The sequence below is a fragment of the Globicephala melas genome, chromosome 5 (genome assembly GCF_963455315.2).
Source record: "Globicephala melas chromosome 5, mGloMel1.2, whole genome shotgun sequence".
Taxonomy (NCBI): Eukaryota; Metazoa; Chordata; class Mammalia; order Artiodactyla; family Delphinidae; genus Globicephala; species Globicephala melas.
In genome coordinates this window covers 4,337,556-4,350,315 of record NC_083318.1, presented here as the reverse complement: position 1 = coordinate 4,350,315, position 12,760 = coordinate 4,337,556, and the positions used below count along the sequence as shown (strand labels likewise).

General features: G+C 52.0%; 1 protein-coding gene across 1 annotated transcript in view; it reads left to right on the top strand.

Moving 5' to 3' along the window:
* Positions 1 to 12,760, top strand: part of TBC1D14 (TBC1 domain family member 14) — a 104,894-nt gene that overhangs the window by 1,739 nt on the left and 90,395 nt on the right. Inside the window, exon 2 of the mRNA XM_030876866.3 lies at positions 8,655 to 9,393. Coding sequence (XP_030732726.1) covers positions 8,672 to 9,393 — 722 coding nt within the window. The 5' untranslated portion in view covers positions 8,655 to 8,671. The remainder of the gene's footprint in view (positions 1 to 8,654; positions 9,394 to 12,760) is intronic.

The window sequence follows — 12,760 nt, the reverse complement described above, 5'->3', positions numbered from 1 at the left end:
GCCCCTCGCCGTTGTCTTGGCTACCTTTGTAGAGGATGGGTGGCTGCTGGGCACTGTTAGGAGCTGTGCATGGACCAGACCAGACCTTACAGCAGTCCCTTCCTCTTGCCCGGTTTATCTGGCCGGTACCAACCTGTGTCTCAGGTTTGGATAGGGCTTCTTCCCAACTGCTTAGCCCCTGTCCCACCTGGGTTGCTCCGCCCTCCCACCCCCCAACCAAGGCTGCCTTACTACTGTCTTGGTGGTGGTATGTTTGACCCCTTGAGACTGTGGGCTTCACCTGACTAACAGCCCTTGTGAGAAGCTGGCATGTTCTTGGGGCTCAGGGTTATTGAGTGAATGCACCCTTTGGGCCGCATCGAGGGCGGTCAGGTAACCGGTTCAGGGTCACCCAGCTGGAGAGGGGCAGGGATGACATTCACACTGAGGCAGGTCACGGGGCCAGGCTCCGCTCATCTCAGTGTCCTTCACGGCCCCAGCAGGTCCTGGCAGGTCCTTGCTTAGCACTTTGCGTGGCGCCGAGGTGGGCTTGCTCCATGCTCGCGAGACTGTTTACAGCCTGCCCCCAGCCCACCCTCTCATGCTCCGAATCAGGGCTGCCTCACCTGGCCTCCGCGGGTCCCTGCAGTTCCCCTCAGGCACCTCTCTCTACTTCTCCACCCCTCCACCCCTCCGCCCTTCCACTTCTCCATCTCTCCCTCCCACTGCCCTACTTCCCTCTGTCCAGCGGGTGAGTTCCTGCCCGTCCTACCTCCGCTTCCCCTTGCTTGTGCTCTGCTGAAGGCCTCTCAGCAGAGAGGACACAGCTTATCAGAGCAACATGCTTAAGAATCTGTCTTCCCTGTTGGTCAGAGCTTCTGACTGTCACGTCTTCACCCTCAGCACAGAGGATGCCTGCCCAGCATGGCGTGGGTGCTCGCGGAGCTTTGAGACCTTGGAGAAGATTTGTCATCACACCAGACATTGTACCTAATATGTAAGAGAGGATTTTAGGAAAATGGGTACGTGTTGTCAATGTTTGCTGTAGGGAGGGTATACAGTTTCTAGGGTCTGGGTTTAGAATTCTAGATCGTCAAGTTGCAAGGACCTCGGGTAGCTTGGCTGGGCTAGTCACCTCATTTGACAGATGGGGAAGCTGAGGCCCAGCGCTCGGTCAGTGCCGCAGCGGAGGTGCGAGGAGAGATGCTGGTGACAGGGCGAAGCCGTACAGTGAGGCTGTGCAGACTGGCTGTGTCTGGGCTTGCTTATGCAAATGAGTTGCTAAAATAGGGGGCCTGAGCTGGCTGGCCGTGTCGGGTGCCCGGGGAAGAGCGATGCCAGCGAGCATCTTCCAAGGCACGATTCTAAAGGCTTTATGTAGGTTTCTTCCCCGATCTTGTCAACTGCCTAATGAAATAGGGTCTATTATTGTCCCCCTCTTACTACGTGGAAATCGAGGCACAGAGAAGTTAAACTAGTCCAAGGTCCAACAACTGCTAGGCGGAGGAGCCAGGATTTGAACTTACGTGGTCTACCTCCAGAACCTGCATTATTTTTTCCCCTTGTGTATTTTAGTTTTAAAACTTTTCTATTGAAGTCTAACATACATACAGAGAAGTCTAAATATTGTTGTATTTAACTTATCGATGATCACAAAGTTTAGGGTCTGTACTCTTAAGCACAACAGCAAGCCATGTTTGGCCTTTGATGTCAGACCCGGTTTGAATCCTGTTTCTCTTGCTGTGTGACCTTGGGTGTGTCACTCAGCTTCTCTGAATCTCATAGTTTCTTGGGTGTACTTGGCAGGCTTGTGATGATTAGAGCATGTGATAGCTCCTGGTATGTTTGGTGTTTGGTAAATTTTCAGTAAATTATTTGACTTATTAATAATTAAGATTATAAATTGTGTTGGCTTTGTTAAGTGGACTATCTTCCGAACCTGTGAGTTGCCTTCCGGTCACTTTACAGGTACTTACGATGATTAGTTTTGGTAAATATATGAAGCTGAAACATTTGGGGGTAGAGGGGAAACCTCCCCTGTGCACTGAAAGTCCTTAATTTAAAATGTCCCACCTGTGCCTTTTAAACATCACTACCTTTGGGCGGTGTAAGTTAAATATCTGTTCCTTAGGGTTGGGAAGGAGCCTCCGGGGACCCTCAGCAGTTTAACGCCAGTTTCTGCCTGGTTTGCTGATGGACGGAAACTTACTGAACTACATCGCGTTGAGTTCCAGGTGCCTCAAAGTTGCCGTGCACCGTCCAGAGGAATATATTGGGCTTCTAGGAAATTCTTTTTTAGGATTGTTTTTATCCTAAAGAATAACTCTTTAAAAAAAACAAACTACTTTTCTAGTTGACTTTCCTATTCTGTGGTTTTTTTTTTTTGGCTGTGCCGCGTAGCATGCGGGGTCTTAGTTCCCTGACCAGGGATCAACCCCACCCCCTCCCCTGGCAGTGGAAGCATGGAGTCTTAACCACTGGACCGCCAGGGAAGTCCCGACTTTCCCTTTCTATGTAATGCACATTAGTCCATTATTTTAGGCCGCTTGTGCAGCAGTGGAAAGAGTAAGCACCTTAGTGTAGGCTCCAGGTCAGCCCCAGCAGGACCCCTTCAGTCTGCGTTCCATCTGCGCCTCGGTCTTGTCTGTGGGATGGTGATGACAGTGTCCTCAGCTCTGGGGGTTGCTGGGGAGGTTACATAGGTCATAGATGGTGGGTGTGGACACCGAACACAGTGCCCACCGTGCAGCGTGCACCGGTGAGCAGAGGCAGCTGCTTGTGTTAACTGTTAATGCCGAGGCGCCTGAGATGCAGAACGTCCTATGCCTTTCTTTCCACTGCTTGAATTAAAAAGAGAAAGAGACTCACAGTGGTTGGTGCTTGTGAGCCCTCTACACAAATGTCTGATTGTCATGGGAGATGTCTCACAGGTCAGTGGGTTCTCCTTTTTGTTTGGTCTAGGCTTGAGGTGAAGGCCTGAGAGAGCCACTCCTGTGGCGAGTCTGGCGGTCCCACCAGCATCCTCACCAGGAAACGTGAAGGACCCCTGAGAGGCCTTCTGGAGGGTGACGCAGGTGTTGGAGAGAGAAGACTCAGGTGGGACCCTCCCTGCAAGACCTTGGGCAGGTTGCTGCCTCTGGCTCAGCCCAGCGTTGTTTCCACCTGTGAGATCCTCTTCTTTCACGGGAGGGATAAGGATTTGAGGAGGTGCTTGATGTCTGCATTAGGGCTGTAAGTAGCAAAGCTTGCCAAGGGGCTTTGGGGTCACAGACTTGGGCTCAGGCCACAGCTGCTGCCACGTGAAAGTGGAGACCTGGGCAAGCTGTGTGCTTCGGTTTCCTCCTCTGTGCAGTGGGGGTGATGCCTGGCGCAGAGGGCTGCTGAGGGCTCTGGCACAGAATGGCATGGTAAGAGCTTAGAACGGTGCCTGGTGCTCATGAAATTGTAGTTTTATGGTGGTGCTCTGGTGTTGTCAGGACTTGCAGTCCGAGTTCCTGCCCTCTGGAAACTTTGGATCTGTGACAGATGGGCCCTCAGGCCATGGCTGATAGAAAGGGGCCGTGTGCGCCTGACTCTTAAGCGGCAGGGTACGGCGAGCAGCGGCAGGCCTGGGTTGACAGGAGGCTTGGCAGCGAAGATGAGCGCACCCTCCGTGGAGGATCAGGGAGAGTGGCGTTGTCCCCGTGCTGATGGGGGTGCGAGGGGGCCGCTCTCCTCCGCAGTGTCCAGAGGGGAGAGCTGGGACGAGGGAGGCTGTGTATAGCACACGCCCCGTGGGCAGGAAGGAGCCACGGGAGAGGAGAGGAGTGCAGAGGATGTCTGCATGGACGGGCAGAGCTGTCCCTCCCTGAAGCCACCAGTGAGTGGAGTTTTCTTCCCCTGGGACCCTAACTAAATCATTTAGTTTTGGTTTCATAAACTGTTTCTTTCATTTATGAAGACTTGGTCAAGACTTAGTCCCATTACTTTTTAAGGAGGAGAAAATTAAATTGTTGCTTCAAGATGGACTTGTTTTCCAAAGCCTTGTTCAGAGTCACTGGCAGAGCTGCTCTCCACTCTCTGACTCGTATTAAACTAAAGACGGGCCCCTGGGAGTGAAGGTTGTGTCAGTCTCTTGGGCACTTTTCCTCTTTGCTTCCTGCAGAACTCAGTTTTGTGGCAGGTAAGTAAAATTCAGATGGCCTTGCTGCCTGGAATAGAAAGTCTTCGTCTTATCTGTGCGTCATGTCTTGTGTGTTTCTCTCCTCCGGACGGTGACGGCTGCTCCTCATCAGACTTGGATCTGGTGCCGGGCTGTGCCCGGGTGACTCTGAGAGCCCAGGTCGCATGCTGTGGCGGCCACTGCGCAGGGGGTTGTGTGAGACTTTGGGAAACAACTGCAGAGGGAAATTTCGTTTTACTTTCCTGAGCTGTCAAGTGTTCACAGTGTTGGTCGCCGTCTAGTCTAGCAGCGGATACGGCGCACAGGGCGGTCACCGCTCACTTGCTGGGTCTGCCGTCTGCACGCACGGCTGGGAGCACGATGGATTTTCTTCCTCTTCTGTGACCTCCCCTGCTCACCTTGTTCTTGAAACACAACCCAGCTCTCAACAGATGTTTCTTGGATGGATTGCCCCTGAAACCTGCCCACAACTAGAATGTAGTTGTTAGTAATAATTAATTCAGCAAATACAATGTTTTTTTTTTGGCTGCACTGCGTGGCATGTGGGATCTTAGTTCCCCCACCAGGAATCGAACTTATGCCCCCTGCAGTGGAAGCACGGAGTCTTGACCACTGGACCGCCAGGGGAGTCCCGCAAATAGATTTTTTAATCCTTAACCATGCTAGGCATTTGACCAGGCAGTGGTATCCAGAAACTGTTAGCATGTGCCCGCCTGAAGCTTAGTCAGGAGCCAGGAGAGAGAGACACGGAAACTGCTGCAGGTGGGGTGTGGCCGCAAGGAGCTCAGGAGGAAGGAGGGCCTGCAGCCTCCTGGGGGAGTTGAGAAAGGCTTCTCAGGGGAGGTGCTGTGTCTCCTTGTGGCACACGCTCCCAGATCCCCAGGGGCGCTGATGGCAGAGCTGGGGAGAGTACCTGCGGCAGTGGCGCAGGACGGCTGGGTGCTGAGAGAGGTGAGGGTGACGGCATGAGGCTGGTGTGGCTGGCAGGGACGGATCCAGAGGGCCCTGGGCCGGCTTGGGGAATTTAGGCTTACTCTGTCTTTAGAGAACGTGTGATTTGGAGGCAGGCCATCCGCAGCTGGTCTCCTGGCTGGCTTCCAGAGTCCACCCTGCAGCCTCTCTTGGAAGCACCCCCTTTGTGCAGCCTCGCCCTGCAGGGCCCCGTCGGAAGGCAGGTGCTCTGGCGCGTGGCTTCTGGTTTTATGGCACTGGTAGCACCAGGTGAAAGGGCTTGAGGACAGTTGGCCTTGGCCCTTGCGGAGTTTGGTCTTAGAATATGGTGCAAGGGGAAGTACTTTTTCCCTTTTAGGTTTATTTCTCTGAAGGCTGTTCTCTGAGTCTGTTCCTCAAGTTTAAGGAACTTAAGCTGGGCTTGGAACCATCGGGGGCCCCAAAGGTCCCTCAGCTTCTCCCTAGAAGAGGCCCTCAGGCTTCTCTCTGTGGCCCCAAGGCAGAGGAGAGAAGACGGAGGACGAGGCCACCACCAAGCGGCTTGGGACTCTGTCCGACCTTGTTTCTTTCTTCCCTGTGCGTCCATCTTGGCGACTCAGAGGAGAAGGGGTCCTTGGGTCCACATCACACACTTGTTCCATGTTGCTGCCTATTCTAGTGTCAAAATTTCAGTTTAAATTCGTAGGTTTTTTTCCCAGGTACTCAGGCTCTTTATGTGGCTGGAGTGGAGGAAATTCACATTTATTGGGCACCTACCGTGTGTCAGGTACAGGTGTGCCGGCGCTTCACCACACCTCATTTCCTTTATCCTCAGCCAGCCTGTGAGGTGTATGGTATCGCCCCCTTTTACTCCTGGGGAGGAGGGAAGTTGAGGCTCAGAAAGGTTGAGCATCTCCCCAGCTAGTAAGTGGCAGGGCCAGAATTTCAGCTGGGGCTGTCGGAGGGTCTCGGCTCTGCTTACTGTGAGTTTTTCCTCTTGTGTTTATGGCTTTTTGCCAGTTTGACCTGTTGGTGTGTTGATGGTATTTGGATAATTCTCATTACCTTTGGCGTTGCCAAAGATTAGCTCTTAACTATGTGCTAAAAATGTTTCTTACTGGATTTTCCTCTTGATTAAAAAAAAAAAGTAGAACTTTCAAATTGGTATACAGATTTATCTTCCTGTGTCTTCCCGTCGTGAATCCTGTTGTTTCACATCATGGTTTGGTTCGGGAGTTTTCCCAGCGCAGGGTTCCAGAGACAGTTTGCTGTGGCCTTGCCTGGGAGGAACTCCTGGCTGGGGACTCAGGGTAGGGGCCGCAGCCCAGGAAATTCAGGGCAGTGTGAACTGCAAAACAGTTAAGACAGGTTCCCATGTGGTGAGGGGAATGCCCAGATCCTTTCCGAGGATGAACTGAGTTTTTGCTCTGTAGGTTAGGGAAGCACTTTATTTTGTGCAATACCTTTATAATCTCATTTTTGTATTAAGCTGTAATTTTGCTTGTAGTTTTGTTTTGGTGTAGTTCTACCTTCCAAGAAAAATTGATAACCAATTAGTACGACACCATGATTAAATAATCCTTCCTTACTCACTGGGTCATATTTCAAGTTTTTATTCATAGTTCAGTCTATTTCTTTCTTTCTTTTTTTTTTTTTTTGCGGTACACGGGCCCCTCACTGCTGTGGCCTCTCCCGTTGCGGAGCACAGGCTCCGGACGCGCAGCCTCAGCAGCCATGGCCCACGGGCCCAGCCGCTCCGCGGCATGTGGGATCTTCCCGGACCGGGGCATGAACCCGTGTCCCCTGCATTGGCAGGTGGACTTTCAACCACTGCGCCACCAGGGAAGCCCAGTTCAGTCTATTTCTGAATTCCGCAATTGAATTCATTCCTTCTTATTTCTGTTTTTGCTCCAGTGCTGTACTGTGTGACTGGTTCCTTCCATGTCTGGGAGGGGGGGAGATTACCCCTCCCCCGTTTTCTGCTTTTAATGAATTTGCTTTGGCCGTGTTGACAGTGAGAGGCAGACCAGGCTTCCTGAAGGGGAGCGGGAAGCTCATTGCAAAAGCTAAAATAACACCCGAAAGGGGGTGGTTATCAGTGTTACTGCCAGGCTTCAGACCTTCAGCTGTTTGCTGTTGTATGATAGCAGCTGCTAACAGTGCCTGCGGTGGGGGGCGCCTGCTGAATGCCTTTCTCACGGCACTTTATTTAATTCTCCCAAGGCAATCTAGTGGAGTTGGGATTAGAACCCAGGAAGGACTGAGCCCAAAGTTCCCTTCTTTATGTGGTTTCTGTTCGATGGATCAAATTTAAAGGCACCACCAGGTTTCTTTAGTTTTTGATGTTTTAAAAGGACAGGAGAAGGTAATGTAACAAACCCCAGGGTTCTCAGAGCACAGGGGACTGTGCTGTCCAGGCTGATGCGCCTCCTACCCCAGTCTTAGGCCAGAGAACCATAGGCAGGGCCTGTGTGTTTACTGCAGGTTCATGGCCTTTATTTTTTCCTTTATTGATCATCCGTCTTCACTGAGCCAGCCTTCTGACCTGGGTTTTTATAACCCCAAACTATACCATTCATCCACTACTATGGCTTATTTTGGGGTCAGTCCTATAGATCCCAGCTCTGCGGCTAAATAACAATGTGATCCTGGACCCATTTCTTTTTTTTTTCTTTTTGGTTGCCTTGGGTCTTTGTTGCTGCGCGCAGGCATTCTCTAGTTGCGGCGAGCGGGGGCTACTCTTTGTTGTGGTGCATGGGCTTCTCATTGCGGTGGCTTCTCTTGTTGTGGAGCACGGGCTCTAGGGCACAGGCTCAGTAGTTGTGGTGCATGGGCTTAGTTGCTCCACGGCATGTGGGGTCTTCCCGGACCAGGGCTCGAACCCGTGTCCCTTGCATTGGCAGGCAGATTCTTAACCACTGCGCCACCAGGGAAGTCCCATGGACCCGTTTCTTGACCTGAGCCTCAGTTTCTTCCATGGTAAAGGGGATAATATGCCCCGCCTTGTAGACCTGAGTAAGGTGACTAAAACATCGTGGAGACCCATGGCTAACTTGAATGTGTTTGGGGTCATCTCACTGCACATGGCATACACAGTTCATCTTCTTTTCTGTCATGAGGAAGGCGTCTCGATTTCTGTGCTGTCTCAGAACAAGTTGAACGTTGACTTATGTATGGGTTATGAATTCACATACTTTTGACAGAGGTATCCTGTTTATCATTTAAAAAAACGTGGAAAACAAAACCCCTTCTCTCTGCCCGGCACAGCCCTCACACTCCCAGTGCTGTCCTGAGGATCGCAGATGTGACTGGGGGCAGTGATGGGGATGATAAAGATGGTTATTTTATGTATTTTTACCCTAGGTGTATCCTTTGTTTGAACTATCTTCCTGTTGTTTTATATCATGATAATATACGTTAAAACTCTAGCTTCTGGCCCTGAATTAAAACTTGTGTATGTAGGGCTTATTTCAAGGATTCCTCTTTTAAAAGGGGTGTCAGAACATTTGAACGTGCGTCAGAGGAATTGCATCTTTGGCTTTTATATTCACTGTCCTGATTTCCGTTTTGGTGTTTTTTCTAGTTTTTCTGTGGACCAAGATGACTGATGGAAACCTTTCCACCACTACAAATGGCGTAGCCTTGGTGGGCATTCTGGACGGTCGACCAGGAAACCACGTTCAGAACCTGCAACCCCTGAATCTCAAGGCACCCAGATCCCTCTCGTTGCCTGAGTACGGGCCCAAGCTGAAACTTGGTGCTTTAGAAGATCGGCACAGCCTTCAATCGGTGGACTCAGGCATCCCTACCCTAGAGATCGGCAACCCGGAACCTGTCCCCTGCAGCGTGGTCCACGTGAAGAGGAAACAGTCCGAGTCGGAGATCATCCCTGAGCGAGCCTGCCAGAGCGCGTGCCCACTGCCTTCCTACGCGCCACCAGCTCCCACCAGTGCCGAGCGGGAACAGAGTGTGCGGAAGTCCTCCACGTTTCCCAGGACAGGCTATGACTCAGTGAAGCTCTACAGCCCCACCTCCAAAACCCTGAACCGCAGCGACAATGTCTCAGTCTGCAGCGTGTCCAGTCTCGGCACAGAGCTGTCAGCCACGCTGTCCGTCAGCAATGAGGACATCTTGGACCTCGTGGTCACGAGCAGCTCCAGTGCCATCGTGACCCTGGAGAATGACGATGACCCACAGTTTACTGATGTCACCTTGAGCTCCATCAAGGAAACCCGTGACCTACGCCAGCAGGACTGTGTTGATGAAACCGAGGAGGGGAGGAAATTGAAAATATTGGGACCATTTAGTAACTTCTTTACAAGGTAATGCCGTCTTTATCTCTCTAGAAGAGCCAGGTTATTCAGTTCAGACCAGTTGCTTTGTTGTTCTTGTCTGCAGTGTGTCCTGTGTTTCCTGCCCACAGAGCAGACACTGTCATACAGAAAATTATGCCGTTTCCAGTAGCCCAGAGTCCTGTGGACTTGTGCGGAGGACTGGTGATTCTGCTGTTCGATTCCTCACTGCTGGCTGTCACTTCTGTGTCCCTGTCACTCGCACAGTCTCTTGTCACTTCCTGGCCTCTGACCTGCTGTGGCTGAGGCTGACCTGTAAGTGGCCACTGTTAACAAATCAGCAGCCTTTGTCAGCTTTATCCTCCGAAGGGCCCTTTATGCTGATAACTTGAGTTTCTTGGGCCAAGCAGAGGGTGCTGGCGAGGGTGATATCGGACTTAGTAACTCCAGCCTCCGCTGGCACAACCCAGGGCAGGTATTTCTGGGTGCCCCTGGACGCGTGCCCTGTGCTCCTGCCTGGCTGTGCTCTTTTGTTCGTGTTCTGGCCCTGGGCCTGCTTCTGAGATGTGTGCTGTCACTGCACTGCAGCCACACACGTTCCCACCTGTGTTAGGACCGGGCCATCCACCCCACTCCCCGTGGTGCCCTGTCCCCAGGCGCCGAACCGGGATGCTGGCATCCCTGTGTCTCGCCTTAAGCCCCGTGCAGCCCTTCCTACAGCCTCTTTTTTGTGCCCTTGTGTTTCCGTTCAACAAGTGTTTTGTGTTTGCGTCCTGGGCTCTGCCCTTGACAGGCAATATGGGAGTAATTCGGTAGTGACCTTGGGTGGGCTTGCGGGCTGGGGGTGGTGGAAGTGGACATATCAGTCAGTCACATAGGCAAACGTGAACTCTCAGACTGTGGAGTGCCGCAGGGAAGGGCCGAGGGCCCTGGAGACTGTGTGCAGAAGGGCCGTCTGGTCCCCAGCAGCTCTCTGGAGGGCCTGGGCCCAGGGCCTGGCAGGTAGGAACGCCGCCGTGGTCCACCTGGCTGCCCCTGTCTGTGCCCGTAGCGGAGCCCGTGTTGGACACTTGGCGGTACGGGTGTCCCTTCGAGGTGGTGGATGTGCTGGCTTGAATCAGCCGGGGCTTCTGCGGCTGTGGGCGCGCACGTCCACTTACGGCTGCCTCGGCTCACGCATCGTCTGACGGTGGGGTCGTCTTGGATGAGCCGAGACCAGTCCTGAGTGAGAAGCTCTCCGATGGCAGCTGTGGTTTTATGGGGCACCTCTTCTCTCTGATGCACCCGCAGACAGGTATTGTGCTACTCCCAGGAGAATCCTGGCCCCAGAACTCAGTGACTTCACGGTTGCCTTCAGTGGGAGAAACCCAAGAACCGTGGGGGAGAACCACGATCCTCACTGAGGCCATAGCCCTAAAACAGTGCTGCTGCAGATCAGGTCTGTGTGGCTGAACTGTTCCCTTTGCTCAGATCAGTGTCTTCAACTTTGCCTGTTGATGAATACCGCCTGGGTGCCTGTTAAATACGGCTCTTCAGGCTCCATCCCAGAGCTCCAGGATCAGAATCTCAGGGGAAGGGCTTTGGAGACAGGTTTTTAGAATCATCTGAGGTTCTTGGCAAATTTGGGAAACCTTGCTCGAAAATGGGGGTGGCTGGGAAACAGCATAGAGGAAAGAACTTAGCTTTGGAATTCAACAGATCTGCACCCACATTCTAGCTGTGTGACCTTGAACAAGTTACTTCTCCTCTCTGAGCTTTCTCATCTCTAAAGTAGCGTTAGTAAATAGCCTAGCACACGATGCCTGTTGTGTTGTTGATTTATTGATACCGTGTTTGTAGTCTTACCTGCATTGTTCCCATCGTCATTTGCTTTCTGTCTCAGCTTCATCATCTACAAAATGGGTATGATGAGGCCTACTCCTGCAGTGGTCAGGGAGACGAAGTGGGCTCACACATGTGGACCTTAGTACGGACCCAGACAGAGTGAACGTTGCAGCGTCAGTTGTTTGTTGTGATGGTCGTGACTGCGTCTTGCTTTGTCTGCTTGCCTTTGTCTTACTGTCTATGTTGGAGCCTCATTTCCTTTGAAAGGAAACACTATCAATTACTGCAGATTGTTTCTTGAAAATCTTTCTTGGCTTTGTGCCACAGAAATCAAATGTCTCCTCGTTCGTTGTTTTATTTCTTAATTCTTATCTCCTTCCCCTCGTTTTGATGACTGTGACATTATTATTGTGAGCCATTATTAAGTACCTTTGGGAAGCAGGTGGCATATTAATGACAAGTGAATCAAGATCTGTGATATCGTGGGCCAAGTGTAGTGAATTTTTTGTCCTGGAGTCTTAAGTGTTAGAGAAGAGTTTCAGTCCATAATTCCTTTGAGAGGAAAACGGGGGGTTCTGTGCAAAAATGTCTGGAACCCACTAAACATTTTACAGGTGAGTTTATAGGCAGGGCCTGGCACACAGCAGGTACTTCGAGGACGGTGGACCGTGTGAGTTCTTGTTGGGGGCAGGGCTGCGGCTGGAGCTGGTCCTTCGTGGTTCCCAGCCCAGGCTTCTGAGTCATCCTGTGTCTCCACTCTGTCCCCTCAACCCAGCGACTCCCTTGACCCTCGTGCCCGTCTGTTGTCCTTGTCCTCACCGAGTCCACTTCTGGGTTGTAGAAAGCACTGTGGGCGGCATTGTGGAAGGCCGGTCTAGGAGAATGGGGCTCAGAGGAAGCAGTGGAGGTGGTCAGGGAACTTGGAGCCTGAGGGAGCAGACCTGTTGGTGAACCTGACTGCTTGATGAGGGTGGCCTGGACGAGTCAGGAGCAGAGGAGCGCCAGGAGGGCTGGCTGAGTCCGGCCACTGCCCCGAGGAAGCCCAGGCCCAGCTCCAGTTTGTGCCTTTGGCCCCTCCTTCACATAGGCTGCGGTAAGCACCTCCTGTGGAGACTCCACCCTGAGCTTAGAGATAGTCCCTGCCCGTAAGGAGCTCCCTCCAGTGGGGGAGATGGACACACACTGCAGGGGTGGGGGGCACGAGTCTTGACATGGGGCTGTGTGTGCGTGTGTGTGTGTGTGTGCGCGCGCGCGCGTGCGTGTTGGGGGTACCAAGGTCAGGAGCACTGGTTCAGGAGTTGGGCTGCCTGGGTTCCGTGTTAGCTGTCCTACTTAATAGCTGTGTGACCATGGGCAAGTTACTTCACCTCCCTGAGCCTTAAATGGGGCATAAAACTACTGTGCAAGGTTAGAGATCAAATAGGTGAAGCACCTAGCACACTTCCTGGCCCTCCGTAAGTAGTAGCTATCAGTGATTCTAACATAAATATTATCATTTCTAAAAAATATGTTTTCTAAAGCTTTCTCTGGTTCTTATCCCCATATTGTGCTTTACTTTGATCAATCCAGGATT